The sequence below is a fragment of the Galeopterus variegatus genome, unplaced genomic scaffold (assembly GCF_000696425.1).
Source record: "Galeopterus variegatus unplaced genomic scaffold, G_variegatus-3.0.2 Scaffold627, whole genome shotgun sequence".
NCBI classification, from domain to species: Eukaryota; Metazoa; Chordata; class Mammalia; order Dermoptera; family Cynocephalidae; genus Galeopterus; species Galeopterus variegatus.
In genome coordinates this window covers 493,232-510,840 of record NW_007726738.1, presented here as the reverse complement: position 1 = coordinate 510,840, position 17,609 = coordinate 493,232, and the positions used below count along the sequence as shown (strand labels likewise).

The following is a 17,609-nucleotide window of genomic DNA, read 5'->3' as shown; positions in this document are numbered from 1 at the left end:
AGCTGGTCTCAGTGGAAATCAGTCAGGGCAACAGAATGCAGGGGGCTCAATCTGCAGGAGAGACCCCATCCCAGACCGGAATTTCCACGTAGCTCAGACCCAGAAGTGATTAACAATCCTAACAAAAAGCTTTCCCCAGTGCATCAGCCGCAGATAACAGTTTTCTCAAATGCCTAGGCATCAAAGTAGAGACACAAAGATCAAGGAAGGACAGAGAAATATGTTGCCACAAATTGAAACAAAGCACCAGTAGTGGATGCAGAACAACAGCAGATATATGAAATGTCTGACAGAGAATTCAGAATTACCCTCTTATAAGAGGATGTTCAGGGAGTCACAAGAAAATACAGATAGAAGATTAAATATCTGGAAAACAATTCAGGAGCAGAACGAGAAACTTGACAAAGGAATAGAATCAATTTTAAAAAACCAAATAGTAATTCTAGAAATAAAGAAAACATTATCTGAATAGAAAAACTCAATAGAAAGCTCCAACAGCAGGTTTAATCAAACAGAGGAAAGAATTAGTGAGCTAAAAGATAAAACACCTGAAGTTATCCAAACAGAGGAGCAAAAAGAAAAAATGAAATAGAAATACAGCAAATAATGGAACTCCCTCGAGTGAAATAACCCTCCACATAATTGGCATACCCAAAGGAGAGAAAAAAGGAAGAGATGTAGAAAGCATACTCAAGGAAATAACAGGTGAAAATTTCCCAAGTATGGGGAAAGATGACAACATTCAGGTACAGGAAATTCAGAGGTCACCAGTCAAATTCTATACAAGGACACCCCAAGGTATATCATAAATGAATTATCAAAAACCAAAGAGAGAGAGATACTGAAAGCAGCGAGAGAAAAGAAACATTTAACATTCAGTGGAGCCCTGTTATGTCCCTCAGCGGATTTCTCAGTAGAAACCCTACATGCCAGAAGAGAATGGGATGATATATTCAGAGTGCTGAAGGAAAAAGACTGTCAGCCAAGAATTCTCTATCCAGCAAAACTAAACTTCAAATATGAAGGAGAAACAGTCTTTCCCAGAGAAACAAAAGCTAAGGGAATTCACCAACAAAAGACCTGCTTTACAAGAAATGCTAAAGGGAGTTCTTCAATCTGAAAGAAGATGATGCTAAAGAGCAGCAAGGAAACATTTGAAGGTACACAATTCATTAGTAAAGTAAGTTCACAGACAACCTCTGAATACTCCAATATCGAAAGGGTGGTGAATAAATCACTTAACCTTAGTATGAAGACTAAAGGACAAAACTAACAAGACACTAACATAATACTACAATCATATGAGAAAGGCAATATTAAAAGGTATATCTTGAAAAGAATTCCAATTGCTGCTTGGATTTTGAAATTTACTGTAATTGTCAGTGAAGGCGTCATGTCCTGATCCTGTTTCATTTTTTAGGCCAACTTGGTAAAAATGCTATTCTTGACTCTTTGTCCTCCCCGAGCCTCCCCACAATTAAACCGTATGTGAGCTCTGGAAAAAATAAAATAAATAAATAAATAAATAAATAAATAAAAGATGTATCTTGAAACAACAAATTGTCAAAAAGTGGGAAGAAGTGACACCAAAGCATAGAATTAGCTTTGGTTTTTTCTTTTTTCTTGGATATCGAAGTTAAGTTGTTACTAGTCTAAAATAATTGTTATAACTATAACATGTTTTTTGTAAGTGTAATGGTAACCATAACACAAAAACTTATAAGAGGCATACTAAAACAGTGAGAAAGCAAAATGTAAAGCCAGAGAAAACCACTCAACCACAAAGGAAGAGAGTAAGACCAGAAAAAAGGAAAAAAGGATCCACAAAACAACCAGAAAAAAACCAGCAAAATGGCAGTAATGGGTCCCCACATATCAATAATAACCCTAAATGTAAATGGATTAAATGCTCCAATCAAAACACACAGAGTGGCTGAATGTACTATAAAATGAGAACCAATATGCACTCAACTCTGGAGCACGCAATTATATGAAGCAATTACTACTGGGCCTAACGGGAGAGATTGACTCCAACACAAAAATAGCTGGGGACTTTAATACCCCACTCTCAGCAAAGAATAGATCATCCAGACAGAAAATTAACCAGAAAACATTAGAATTAATCTCTACTATAGGCCAACTTGACCTAATGGACATTTATAGGTCATTTCATCCAACAGCTGCAGTATATGCATTTTTCTCAGCAACACATGGAACATTCTCTAGAAGAGACTATATGTTAGGACACAAAACAAGTCTTAACAAATTTAAAAAATAATTGAAATAATATCAATTACCTTTACAATCACAATGGATAAAACTAGATATCAACAACAAAAGGGACACCAGAAACCATACAAAGACATGGAAATTAAACAATATGCTCCTAAACAACAAATGGGTCAAAGAAGAAATCAGGAAGAAAATTAAAATTTTTCTGGAGAAAAACAAAAATGAAAACACAACATACTAGAACCTATGGGATACAGCAAAAGCAGTTCTAAGAGGGAAGATTACAGCAATAAATGACTATCAAAAAAGAAGACTCCAAATAAACAACCTAATGTTACACCTCAAGGAGATGGAAAAACAAGAATAAACCAAACCCCAAATCAGTAGAAGGAGAGAAATAACAAGGATCAGAGCAGAAATAAATGAGTTAGAGATTAAAAAAATACAAAAAAAAAAAAAAAGAAACAAAACAAAACAACAACAACAACAACAAAAACAAATCAATGAAAAAAAGAGTTGGTTTTTCAAAAAGATAAACAAAATTGATAAACATCTAGCTAGGCTAAAGAAGAAAAAAAGAGAAGAGTCAAATAAAATCAGAGATGAAAAAGGGGATATCACAACTGATTCCACAGAAATACAAAGGACCATAAGAGACTACTACAAACAATTATATGCAAACAAACTGGAACACCTAGAAGAAATGGATAAATTCTTGGACACATACAACTTACCACGGTTGAATCATGAAGAGCTGAAAAACTTAAACAGACCAATAACAAATAATGAGATGGAAGCAGTAATAAAAAGTCTTCCAATAAAGAAAACCCCAGGACCAGATGGCTTCACTGTCAAATTCTACCAAACATTAAAAGAACTAATAGCAATTCTTCTCAAACTCTTCCAAAAAATTGAAGAGGAGGGAACACTTTCAAACTCATTCTACAAGGCCAGCACCACCCTCATAGCAAAACTATAAAAAGACACAACAAAAAAAGAAAACTACAGACCAATATCCCTAATGAACAAAGATGTGAAGATCCTCAAAAAAATACAAGCAAACAGAATCCAACAACACATTAAAAAGATCATACACCATGATCAAATGGGACTCATCCACAGGATGCAAAGGTGGTTCAACATACTAAAATCTATAAACGTGTAACATCACATCTACAGAATGAAGGAAAAAAACCCATATGATCATCACAACTGATGAAGAAAAAGCATTTGATAAAATCCAACACCCCTTCATGATAAAAAAAACTCAACAAGTAAGGTACAGAAGGAACGTACCTCAACACAATAAAGGACATGTACAACAAACCCACAGCTAATATCATACTGAACGGACAAAAAAATTGTAGACTTTTCCTCTAAGATTTGGAATAAGACAAGGATGTACACTTTCCCTACTTCTATTCAACACAGTACTAGAAGTTCTGGCCTGTGCAATAAGGCAAGAGAAGGCAATAAAGGGCATTCAAATCAGAAAAGTGGAAGTCAGACTATCTCTATTTGCAGATGATGTGATCCTATACAAGGAAACCCAAAGATTCCACTAAAAAATTACCGGAACTAATAAATGAATTCAGTAAAGTGTGAGGATACAAAATCAACACACCAAAAGCAATAGCCTTCCTATATGCTAACAATGAAATAGCCAAAGAAGAAATCAAAAAAGTAATCCCATTCACAGTAGCCACCAAAAAAACCTCAAATACCTGAGAGTAAATTTAATGAAGAAGCTGAAAGATCTCTACAAAGAAAACTAAAACATTGGTGAAAAAATTGAAGAGGACACAAATAAATGGAAAGTTCATGTTTGTGGGTTGGAAGAACTAACATCATCAAAATGCCCATATTACCCAAAGGAATCTACACATTCAATGTCATACCTTTCAAAACACCCATGACATTCTTCACAGAAATATAAACAATCTTAAAATTTGTATGCAACTACAAAAGCCCCCATATACTGAACAAAAGGAACAAAGTTGAAGGTATCACACTTCCTGATTTCAAAATATGCTATAAAACAACAGTAACCTAAACAGCATGGTACTGGCATAAAAACAGACAAATTGACCAATGGAATAGAATATAGATACCCAATATAAACCCACGCACTTACAGCCAACTGATTTTTGACAAAAGTGCCAAAAATATAAAGTTGGGAAAGTACAGCCTCCTCAACAAATGGTGCTGGAAAAACTGGATGTTCCCATGCAGAAGATTGAAACTAGACTCCTATCTCTCACCATACACAAAAATCAACTTGAAATGGATAAGACCTAAATTTAAGACCCAAAACTATGAGACTACTAGAAGAAAACATAGGGGAAATGCTATACAGGTATACAGGAAACAGGAGTGGGCAGCACTTCTTTGAGTAAGACTACAAAGGCACATGCAACTAAAGCAAAAATACATAAATGGGACTACATCACATAGAAAGCTTCTGCATAGCAAGGAACACTGTCAACAAAGTGAAGAGACAACATAAAGACTGGGAGAAAGTGTTTGCCAACTACACATTAGACAAGAGGCTAATGTCCAGAATATATAGGAACTTAAACAACTCAACACCAAAAAACCCAAACGACCCAATTAAAATGGGTGAAGGACCTGAACAGACATTCCTTTAAAAAAGACATACAAAATGGCCAACAAGTACATGAAAAAAAAAATGCTCAACATCACTAATTATCACAGAAATGCAAATTAAAACCACAATGAAGTATCATCTCACTCCAGTTAGAGTGGCTATTATCAACAAGACAAAAAATAACACATACTGGCAAGGATGCAGAGAAAAAGGAACTCACCTACATTGCTGGTGAGAGTGTAAATTGGTACAGCTACTGTGGAAAACAGTATGTAGGTTCTTCACAGAACTGAAAACAGATCTACCTTACAACCCATCTATCCCACTACTGGGTATATACCCAAAGGAAATGAAATCAATATATCAAAAAGACACCTGTACACTCCCACGTTCATCAGAACACTATTCACAATAGCAAAGAGATGGAATCAACCTAAATGCCCATAAACAGATGAATGGATAAAAAACCCATGTGTCACACACACACACACACACACACAATAGAATACTACTCAGCTATTAAAAAAAAAAATGATATCCTTTAATTTGTAACAACATAGATGGAATTGGAAACCATCATGTTAAGTGAAGTCAGTCAGGCACAAAAAGACAAATATTGCATGATATCATTCATGTGGAATCTAAAAAATAAAAATGGAATCTAAAAAAAAAAGTGGTTCTCATAGAAGTAGAGAGTAGAATAATGGTTACCAGAAGTGGCAGTGGGGAGGAAAAGTGGTGGACTAATGGGTGGGACAAAGCTATGCTGTCTACCCTAAGTGAATCGTTGTGCAGTATATGCATGTATTGAAACAACACACTGTACCCCATAAACATGTAAAAATAAATGTTAAAAAATAAAATAAAGCAAACAATAAAAATAAAAAAATAGAAATTTCCATGCCTTCTATTGGTCTTATTAATACTACCATAAGTGAAACAAAAAAAGGCAGGAAGCAGCAAAATAATGGTCCTTGAAAGAAAAATCTAGATCTCTGTAAATCTTAAGTAATGCATATATTTATTTGATTCTAAAACACATTTCTCCCAAATTTCAGTCCTTTGGAAACTGAGTATGTTTCAAATGCAATGTCAAAATGAGTCTGAAGACAGCAGTTGTAATACAACTGCCACTGCCTCTTTGCAAAGGAATTTAGTTGTGCGCACTTGGCATCTGTTCATAACCTCAACTGTTGTCAATGGAAACACAATATGTATTTCAATCTTACTTAAATGTGGACCTGTTATTATTGTTGAACATGTCTTCAGTGCTGAAATAGAGTTGCTGCATTTGTCCAAGACTGCCTCAGTATGTCAGACAGTGCAAAGCCCAACTCTCAAAACAGATCACAGAATCTCAGAAGTAAGAGGTTCAGTGCTATGATCAGGCAACAAACATTTCATCTCTTCAAATACTTCAGCTGAGTTACAAAAGAACTTGTTTAACTTCCATTTTAAAAAAGAAATCACAACTTCAACAAATTACAAAATGCAAATGAACTCCAGTATTCTTTATCATGACTCAAAATTATGCTGGCAATCTTTGGTACTAATGTGATCAGGATCACAGAAAGTAGAAGAAGCATGTATATCATCATGATGCCATTAGAACTACTTAAAAGCTGTGACTCGGAGAACTACAGATTCTAAATGTGAAACATACTATACTCAAATTTTTACTGAGGTATTGAAGGAAAAAATGACATGTAATTACATAGGTATGAGGTTGGTAGGTATTAACACTTTCGCATACATTTAATTTCTTCTTGAAAGGTTATTAAATTGGTGGTGCACCTTACAGAAACATCTTAGAATAAAACCTAAAAAAATTTCTTGAACATTACTTGCTTGTTATCACTGTTAAGTTCTATCTACTAACCATATAAAATGCAAACTCCTCAAGGGCAGAGCTTTCTGAGCTTTCTGTTTTGTTCACTGATGTAGCCTAACCATTTAGAACAGATCTGGAAAATGGTATGCTCCCCCCAAAATATTTAACAAATCAAAGTATTAGAAAAATCAAACGTAATGCAGACTTAAGTGTAGCAACTATATTTCAAAGATTGTTTAGTTTATATTTTAGTATAATTTTTATTTTTTTTCCAATCAGTATAATAAAATGCAATACAATTTTCAATCTAAATATTTAAATTGTGAGAAATCACATGCTTCTTTATTCAAACAATTCTCTCATTAGCTTTCTGACTTCCTCCTTTGGTTAATAACCATGCTCACTATGCTCATTAGAGGAAATAAATGATAAAAATGCATAGAGATTAGTGGTTGAACAAATGTAACACTGAAATATTTTAGAAGCTATTAATCACAATAGTGAAACTATTACTAAAACCTTGTTCAGATTGTTTTTAAATTTTTACTGTTTCCACCCTAGGTCAAACCTCTGTCACATCTGACTGTCAAAATCTCCTAAACTATTCTCCGTACCTTTAGGTTCTCTCTTTCTCAACCCATCCCAAATGAGGCTGACCAGGCTAACTTTCCTAAAATTGAACTTTCATTGCGTTTTGTATCTGTTCATTTGCTTCAGCTCTGTTACTTACCAAATGGGATGATACATGTCTAAGTCCTTTGTATGTGGTTAGAGTTAACGTCAAATCTAATCACTACTTAATTTACAAATAATCTGACTTTACAACCTATTTCATTTAGAAAGGTAGTGTGGTTCAGCAAAAAAAAAAAAAAAAAAAAAGTCCTTGGATTGGGAGGCAGAAGATCCAGGTTTTACCATCTCATTTGTAAAGGGCCTATGAACACCTGTATGGGTGGATAATGAATTTTAGAAGCACTCTGTAGACTTCAGAGTATTCTGCAAATGTCACATCAAGCTAATTTCTGATTGCTCCTACATGGCCTCACTGTCTACATTCAGCTACCAGGTTATTATTCACAGCTAGAATGTGCTCCCTCCTTCTATCCAGTAGCACAGAGCCAAACTCAATTATTACTTCTATTTCTAAAATTATTCAAAAACCATACCCACTTCTGAAAGACCATATATTTTTAAATGTATACTTATTAATGTTTCTCTAATTCTTGCATATAACTTAATCTTATCTTCCTAGTTATAGCAAGGAATATATCTTATATGGATGACAGTGACTAGCACTGTTTAGGGATTCTAATATGCTCCTAAATGACTGGTTGGTTAAAGAGAGATATTACTTATTTAAAAGGTAATAAATCAAATGAAATATAAGCATAATCCTCACTAAGTAGCAAATTACATAGTGAGATAGTTTTTTACAGACAGGGATATTCCTTTCAGTAATAAATTACCTTGCTGAAGAGTATGGACATGAAGAAGAGATCCAACAGCATGGTCTCTGAAAAAGCTTCATAGTCGAATTTGAAGAAGAGCACAGTAAAGATGACTGTGACATACTGATATGTAGGGCTGCTAAAAGAGGATCGTAGCAACTTCAAACCAGCAATGGTGATCATTAAAGCACCTAATCTATAATACAAAGAAAATACAACTCATCAATCAACTCAAGATGGAAAACATTAGAAAATCTACTAACTTTAGGGCCGGCCCATGGCTCACTCGGGAGAGTGCGGTGCTGATAACACCAAGGCCCCGGGTTCGGATCCCACATAGGGATGGCCGGTTCGCTCACTGGGTGAACGTGGTGTTGACAACACCAAGACAAGGGTTAAGATCCCCTTACCGGTCATCTTTTAAAAAAATAAATAAATAAATAAAATCTACTAACTTTAGAAAAATCACCATTTAATTTACAAAAATTACAATATATAGATCAAATTTATGCTTCTAAAAATGATATACTTAGCTAAGCAAATCACATCCTAAAAGCAACTGACTAGCATAATATTCCCCTTTAATAGTATGTATTATGATTCTTATTTTTTTACATAAAATAAGCATGTTTAAAAAATAAACAGTACTGTTATTCTGACATCTGGTTTTTTAGTTTCTCAATATTTCGATTGCTTTAACATTAATGGCATTTAGCCATTTAATTAAACATATATTAACACTTGCTCACAACATGTACCTACTCTAGTGGGTAGGCCTACAGGATGACCATGTAGGCAACTGACCAACCTATATAGCATCACTTACACACTAAACAAAAAGAGCCATCTCCCAAACTTGCCATCTAATACGAAAAATTAGCCCTATTTAATAAATGTCCTCTCAAAAACTCAGTGACAGATGTCTGAAGTAGTGAATATATCAAGAGCAGAAATAGATATTCAAAAAAGGGAAATAAAATACAAAATTTCACCTCAATTTTTATCTCACAGTGCTGTGCACTGAAGAGACACTCAATGATTATTTGATACTTGATCAATAACAAGACATTGCTTATAAAAGCCCCAAATAATCAGACTTAAGATTAAAGGACTACTGTACTTACTCTGTGTCCAGTTTTTTTGGACTAGCAATTGTCTCTGCACTGCTACTAAGTTCATTGAGAACAATCAATGGATAGATAATATTCTTCTCCACAAAAAGAAGCCACACATGAAGTTTCTCAAACCACATCATAGTGGCTGCATCTAACAAGGCAATATAAGTCAAGAAGATCACATGTCATCTAATGCGCAAAGTGGTTTGGCAATATGATGAGAAAGAAAAATCTTACAACTTAAATTTAACTCCATATTATAAATAAAAATGTAAGAAATACAGTACTTTTAATCAACTGTCAACTTCTAGGAACTCTGAGACACAAATTTGCAATTTAGGTATGACTTAATTTTAGATTAATTTCATTTTAAACTTTAATTCTTGAAGCATAGGTTTTTTTTTTTTTTTTGTCTTTTTGTCTTTTTCCGTGTCCGGCAACAGATCGCAACCCTCAGTGTTGTCCCCGCACCGGACCGGGGACCGGCAACGGGACCGCAACCCTCGGCGTTGCTCCCGTGCCTCGCTCAGCCAGTGAGCGGGAACCGGTCTGTATGTGGGATCCAAACCCTCGGGTGGGAGCGCCGCCGCACTTCCCAAGCGGCGCACTTATCCAGTGCGCCACCGGGCCGGCCCCGAAGCGTAGGTTTTTAATCATAACTTTTTCTCACTTATGCCTATAATTTAACAGAGAAAAGGTTACTGAAGATTATTAGGCTGCCCCTTCCAACCAAAATAAATTAATGACCTATTAAATTATCTTTTAAAAATGCTTATATATACATACATGCATACATACATACAGATGTTAAGATATAATAGAACAGATACAAAAACATGATATATGTGAATCCACACACTTCATGAGTCATTTTCATTACCAATATTTTTTCCAGTACTTCGATACTGGACTTAAAACATGGTTCTTCAGCTATCTGAAAACAGTATCACCTGGCTTTAGGAAGTTCTCTAATAAGTCATATTTTTTCTTTCAGTTGCTAAAATCAGTAGGAGGAAGGTTTGCTATCAGTAGTACTAGGTTTGCTATAACCTAGTACTTTCAATAAGTCAAAACTGTTATACTGATTCAAAATTGTAAAAATTTAGTCTAAATGTTTTGTTAAGATCAAAAATAAAAAATATGATCAATGACTTATCTTAATGAAAACTGTTATCTTTAAAACACACTAGATAATTGTGCTATGATTAATATATGAAAGCAATTCGAATAGCTCACCATCAAAAAAATATCTCATTCTGAGTTATCTTCCTGATGTGCAGAAATGGGCCAGTACAGATTCTTACACAGTTTCATGTCATTTCCCCATATTAGAAGAGTACATATGTTTCAAAAGGTCTACAGTATTCTTACTGCAACATATACATTAGTGTTTGTTTAATTAAATTATCTCTTCAGGATCAAATTGGTGATCAAGATTATAGCAACATGATGCTTCAATCAATTTCACTAAAAGGCCCAGGAAATTTTCTTTGAGAATGTAGTTAAGTTTGGTATAGAAAGCTTTTGAAGGCTCCCGAGTTCTCCTAAAAAGTTAATTCACCTTCAAACAATTAAGTGATTACTCTCTTTATAGTGTTACAGTAATTCACTAACTGAAGAAAAAAGTTTGAGGGAAAACAGTTGGCTTATTTAATGACTGGTATATAATAGAGGATGACACAGGTATAGATTTTGTCACTTCTCTACAATGTGGAAGTATAGTATAGTATAGGTCACAGGGCCCATGAACAAGAATTGACTACTCACAACAAGAAAAACAAGTCAGTGTTTACAGTAGCAAAGAAGAAGCTTGCCAAGCAGACTGGCCTGTCTGTTTTTTGAGTCATTTGATACTTTACCCCAATCTGAACTAATAACAGCAGTTACAAAATGGTTTTAACGTCTTTTCACTTTATCAACCCTTTTATACTCCTCTTTGGTAGAACATAGTGTCTATGGCAGAAACAGAAACAAAAACCCTTCTTTCCTCCTTACGCTTTAAATTAAAAATATTTCAAATAGAGGCCTTAAAGAGAATTGGGTTGTCTGTATAGTGCAAGGAGAACTGATTGGGAGTAGAGAAGGGAAAGACAATTCATAAACATACACAGGACATTCACCAATGAGAGGGCTGTGAAGAACAATTCAGAGAAGGAAGAAGTTTTTTCTATGGTAAGTTGGCATTGCAGCACTGACACTTATACTTCACCTGAAATTAAAGCATGATGCAAGAGATTTAATTCATTAATAGCTTCAAACAAGAAACACAAGCCATAGTTTTGCTTGATGATACTTATTTAATTCAAACATCTATCAGCATAGTAAAGGGGAAAAAATCATAGTATTAAAAAGAACAGTGTTAGTGAAATACTTACTTCGAACTTCATACTGATTATACTCCACTGTCTTCAGCAGAGGATGAGAGAAACAGTGCCACGGGAGCTGTTTTCTAACTTGAGGCAGCACATAATGGGTGACAAATCCCACAAAGCCAACCAATGCATACAACACATACTTGAGAGCAGGCTATAAGAAAAAGTTGAGAAAATTAGGAATGATTTAAAGAATCATAGTAGAACTTCTAATTTGTTAGTTCAATTTCCCATTTGATAATGGAGAACAGCAAAGTTAATTTTAGAATCTAAGAATTAAACATTTGTCTATAGCTAACATTTCTATGTTATGCAGTTTTTTTCTGACTAAAACAGCCATGAAAGTTAGTGATTGTCCATATATTATAGATATATTTAAATGTGTTAACTACCCACTTTGGTGTCTCACACTATTGTATGAGAGAGTAGCCTGAGTTGTACTGCTTCTTACTCCAAGAATGTTCTATGTGACTTTCAGAGCAATGTATTAAATTGTTTTAACTAGTAAAGCTAAAAAACATGAACTAAGTAAAACTGTAAGTCTGAGAGAAGAGCACAATGAAAGAAAAAAAGTATTCTCCTTTGTTTATGCCTTTGCTTGGCATATTATTAGAAGAGAGTTCTTATGTAAGATCAAATTCACAAAAGAGGTAATCAAGTATATCTGTTCAAGTATACAAATTAAAAGTTATATCTTTAGAAACTCTGAAACCTCTTGGACATGAAGGAGCCTCCATTTGTGCCTTGAAGACCCACCTACTGGTCCTTACTCAGCTCACAAGTATTCAAGAATTAATAGTTCAAATTGAAAGAGAAGAAAAACAGGCAAAAATGTTAAATAAAATTAAATAATTAAACCTTTACTTCTGGCCAAATGTAGTAACAGGGATTTATCCTCCCATATAAAACAACCAAAACAAAATAAATATATAACCCAATGGTTTGCAACAGACAAGACATAAGGAAATAAACTGTGAATCCTGAAGGAAAGGGAAAAAATGAGGTGAGTGCTATGACTGTCCCAGCTCACTGTCCTGAGAGTTTCCAGGTTGTGGCACAGGGAGGGGGAACCCACGCAAAGCCAGGTACTCCCAGAGCTAAGAAAATGAAGCTGAATGTCTGGAAAAATCAAGGCAGCTAGAGTTAACTAGGACAAACAGTGTACCAAAAAGAAAACTGCACAGAGAGAGAACTTCGGAGATCTGCAGAGGGTCCCCTTTGAGTATTCAGGGTAATACCAGTCAGTGCATGCATGTGAGGAAACTACCGCAGGCCAGGAAAGAACCATATGCCGGGATTAGAGAAAAGAAGGTCCAATATTCACAAAGGGCTAGGAAGAGGGCCTGTTCCCACAAGCCAGACTGGAAAAGCTCAAGTTTCACAAGGCAATGAGCAGAATGATCAAAAGAGTGTTGCTCTAAACTAAACATGGCACTGGTCTCACCTCAGAAATCTTAAAAGCAAGACCTGAAAGGATAACCATTAATAAGTAACTTCACAGTACGTCAGAACAAAGTTCAAGAATATTTCTAGAAAAACAAAAAAGGCCAACGCCCAGCAAGGTAAAATGTATATGGTTTGGCATCCAATCAAAAATTACCATGCTTATAAAGAATAGGGAAACTGGGACCCATAATGAGCAAAAGAAAAAATCAATCGGAACCAACCCATAAGTGATACAAGATGCTAGAATTAGTAGACAAGGACATTAACATTTATAACTGAATTTCATATGTTCAAAAAGTTAAATAGAGGCATGGGAGATATTTAAAAATAGATCTAAATCAACTTCTAAAGATGAAAATTGTAAGATCTGAGATGAAAAATACACTAGATGGGATTAATGGTAAATTACACATTACAAAAGAAAAGATTAGAGAATTTGAAGACATATCAATAAAAACTTCCAAAATTAAACAGAAAGAAAAAAAAAATTAAAATGAACAGAGCATCAGTCAACTGCGGGACAACTTCAAAAGGCCTAGGATATATGTAACTGGAGTCCATGAGGCAGTGTGGGTGTGAGATGGGGTGGGAAGGGCAGGGGGAGAAGACAAAAAAACATCTGAAGTAATGATGGCCAAAATTATCCAAATTTAATGAAAATTATAAACTGCAGATTCAATAAACCCTAAGCACAAAAACATGAAGAAAACTACATGGTGGTACATTATAATCAAATTACTCAAAACCAGTGATAAAAAGGAAAATCTTACAAGCAGCAGAGAAAAAAGACAAGTTATGTACAGGGGAATAAACCTAAGGATAACAGCAGATTTTATGTCAGAAATAATGCAAGGGAGAAGACAGTGGAGCAACATCTTTAAGCACTGACAGAAAAACGAAAAAAAGCTGTCATCCTAAAATTTTATAAACCAATAGTAAAATAAGAACTTTTTCAGAAATACAAAAGCTGAGAAAATATGCAGATTCATACTACAAGGAATGTACTAGGAAATCTTTCAGGCAGAAGCAAAATGACACCATACAGAAATATGATCCACACAAAACAATGAAGAGCATTAAACATGGTAATTACCTGGCCTACAGATGACAGGGATTGTCCTTAAGGAATTGTAATTAAGGAACAACACCTGAGGAGGATTACCCATGCCTGGACTGGATTTAGATGATGAACTTCTAGACTTCCAGCTGTACTGGAATGAGAATTGGGGTAGGGGAAGCAGGTAGGAGGAGTTTTTGCATGTGGAAGGGAAGTGAATCATGGAGGCCAGAAGGTGACTTGAGTAGTCAGCCTCCAAAATGGTCCCCAAGATCCTTGCTCCTGGTATTTACATCTTTGTGTTCCCTCCCCACACTGTATCAGGACCAACAGAATATAGAAAAGGTGGTGGTATGTCATTTCTGATATCAGGATATAAAACAGTGCAACCTCTGTCTTCTGCTTTCTCTCTCTAGGATCACTTGCTCTGTGGGAAACCAACTGCCATTTTCATAAGGACACTCAGGCAGCCTATGCTGAGACCACATGAAGAGGAACTAAGGTCTCTGGTATCAGCAAGGAACTTAGGCTTGCAAGCAACAAACCTCAGCAGATGATGCAGCATCATAAAAGATCCTAAACTAGAATCATCCAGCTAAGCCACTCCCAGATTCATGACAAGAAAAAGCATGAGAAAATAAATATTTGCTGTTAAAACCAAACAATAAGTCACATATTTCAGTGGACAAACACTACAACCAAATCAGAAATAAGTCCAAACAAAGTTATTTTTTTAATTAAGAGAACGAAATGATTCCTTACCTGCAATACTGTGAACACTGTGCTTACATGAATAGCAAAATACAGCACACCAATTACAATGCATACTACTAGGTCAGACTGTAAACGCTCACTCTGTGGAACAAAAAAAGAATTACTAAACAATTACATAAAAAATTTTTTAAATCTTCCCTTTATTTTCAGCTGGCAAAGTTTAAGAAATAATTTTTCATTGATACTCTTTAGCATTTCTAGATATTTCTTACACATAATAATTAGCTATGATAGATCTTATTTTTTTAATCAATTTCCTCATATTTTGGTTTGACACTGAAGTACTAAGGAAATTAAACAATTTGTCTAGTTCTGCATGCTGTATAACACACCACAATAAAGTCTTTTAGAATGAAGATTTCTCCCCCATTGGTCTGTATGTTCTACTTTAAATAGGGGAAAAGGAAATAAGGTACTTAAGTTTCCATATCATTTATAGGGGTATTTCCCTTTGGATATAGGCATTTGTCCCTTTTGATAAGTTATATTTTCATTGGTCTTTTGAAGTTTTAAAACTGCATGCACATGTCCTATCTTACTAACTAGATTTTAATTATTTCAGGATTATAATTAAAACTAGAAATCTCTTAATATCTCTGGTCATCAATTAACCCATTAGATTTAGGCTTACAAGCCTGATTCAGAATATTCTACTATACTTAACATGAAACATCCTCTGCTAACATGAAGCTAAAGTCAGAAAAAAAAATTGTTTAAATTATATCTTGAGACTGTGAACAGCTCAAGTCCACTGAAAGTAAATATTATGTCTAATTCAACACCTATATAAATTCAGTCACAAATGGAAACAATCTAAAATAAAGCTGAGAAAAAGAACATCTTATGTTTTGTTCCACAAAACAAACATGAATCTATAGAATTCATTCTTCAAATAATTACTAAAAGAATACAGGCAACACTATAATTCACTAAATTAGAAATTTTTTTAAATTACTGCATTTACTTAAGTATATTAAGTTAGTACAAATTACTGTTCTCTCCTTCAACCTGGAAAACACACACACTTTTCAGACTGCCCTTGAGAAATAAAACAGCCTAAAAGACTAGTAAATGACTTACAAGGACAGTTTTTAGCAACAATAACAATAAAATGAATCTAATTTATGTTAATATTCACCTTTCAGATCCTACTCTAACCTGAATAGGGTTAAAAATTTATGAGCAATGAAATTACTTAATTTCACCTGACCTAAAAATGAATCTTTAGCATACTGTTCTACATAGAAACCAAGTTTGAGGAATGAGCATTTTTTTATGTTAAAATTTGGAATAAAAGCAATCAACAATGTGTAACTAAATCTATTCAGTGTAACTATATTAGGGCTAATAAAAAGCTTGAATAGTATAAAAGGGCTGGAGGAGGTATTGTAGAACCTTTCTAGCACTTATGAGAGGTAAATTAACACCAATTGCTAAACATAGAAACTGGATAAATTTCAATATTCATTTAGAAATTAATTTTATGATGCTGTCCTAAGTATTAAAATACAGGTTATACTTAAATCATTCAAAGTTTGGCATGTTCACACATGTGCACAAAGTATTTGATAGATATTTACACACTGGGAGACACAATTATGGTCTGACTTTGGAGTTTTGGCAGATCTGGGTTCAAATTCTGGCAAGTTTCCCTACTAGCTTTTTTTGGGTGCGTGTGATCCGAACCCTCGGGCGGGAGCGCCGCCGCGCTTCCCAAGCGGCGCACTATCCAGTGCGCCACCGGGCCGGCCCAATTACTAAATACTTTTTAAAAGTGTTCATTTCATCTTCTTACTGGCCAGCTGCCAAAACAAAAACAAAAACAAAAACAAAAGAGCTTTCATTACATAATATGATCAACTGTCTAAAACTGGAGTCTTTTAGGTGATTTTAAAAGCTAAACTTACAACAGAATTTCTAAGTTTTTCAGGCAGTGGATCTTTTACTTCAGACAGAGGGTCTTCTGGATTTTTCTCTTCTGTTTTTGGAAAAATCTTGGATTGCACCAAAGAGCTTTACATTAAAAAAATTAAGAGAAAATAATTAACAGAAAATACGTATACATATAATCTGAAAACCAGTAATTCAAATGGCAAGTAAAGTTTATGACAGAAAAACAAATGATCCAAGTATATTTAATCATTAGCAAATGCTAAATTCTAACAAGATTAAGACACCATAAATAAGCATACAGTGAAAATATTTCTATTAAAACATAATATTAATACTTGGGAAGGAAAAAACTAACAAACATTCTTGGCCAACAATTAGAATGACCCAAAATTAACAATATGTTTTGAAATGTAATATAGATTAGGCCAATACTACTTTGGAAAGGCATTGGGCAAAAGACATCTTGGAAGTTATTTGAAAGAAATGACAACTTTAAAAAATTTCTTTAATTCAATAACAATTGATTTCACTTACAAAAGTACAGACGGATCACTGCTTTGTCGGCTGAGATGGTAGGATATTGCCACTAACAAACCACAAAAAATAGAAAAAAGTACTGGAATATGCTGGCCATCCCAAGAATCCTGTTGAAAAAACAATTTAACAGAACAACATGTTTCTAATTTATAATCTATCATCTTATCCTCTTATGGTCAGTATTTTGGAGAGACAATGAAATTCGACAAAAAATTTTAGCCATATTATCAGTTGCATTTTATTCCAGATATATTTAGATTTATTGCTTTCTGATGAGCTAGAATCTAGCTGCCAGA

At 34.4% G+C, this 17,609-nt stretch overlaps 1 protein-coding gene across 4 annotated transcripts in view; it reads right to left on the bottom strand.

The window, feature by feature from the left end:
• Nucleotides 1–17,609, bottom strand: part of PCNX (pecanex homolog (Drosophila)) — a 117,369-nt gene that overhangs the window by 42,130 nt on the left and 57,630 nt on the right. For all 4 annotated transcript variants that reach the window (XM_008570764.1, XM_008570765.1, XM_008570766.1 and 1 more), the window contains exons 10-15: nucleotides 17,311–17,420; nucleotides 16,791–16,896; nucleotides 14,872–14,964; nucleotides 11,610–11,760; nucleotides 9,244–9,385; nucleotides 8,138–8,315 (exon numbers count right to left, since the gene is read on the bottom strand). In XM_008570764.1, coding sequence (XP_008568986.1) covers nucleotides 8,138–8,315; nucleotides 9,244–9,385; nucleotides 11,610–11,760; nucleotides 14,872–14,964; nucleotides 16,791–16,896; nucleotides 17,311–17,420 — 780 coding nt within the window. The remainder of the gene's footprint in view (nucleotides 1–8,137; nucleotides 8,316–9,243; nucleotides 9,386–11,609; nucleotides 11,761–14,871; nucleotides 14,965–16,790; nucleotides 16,897–17,310; nucleotides 17,421–17,609) is intronic.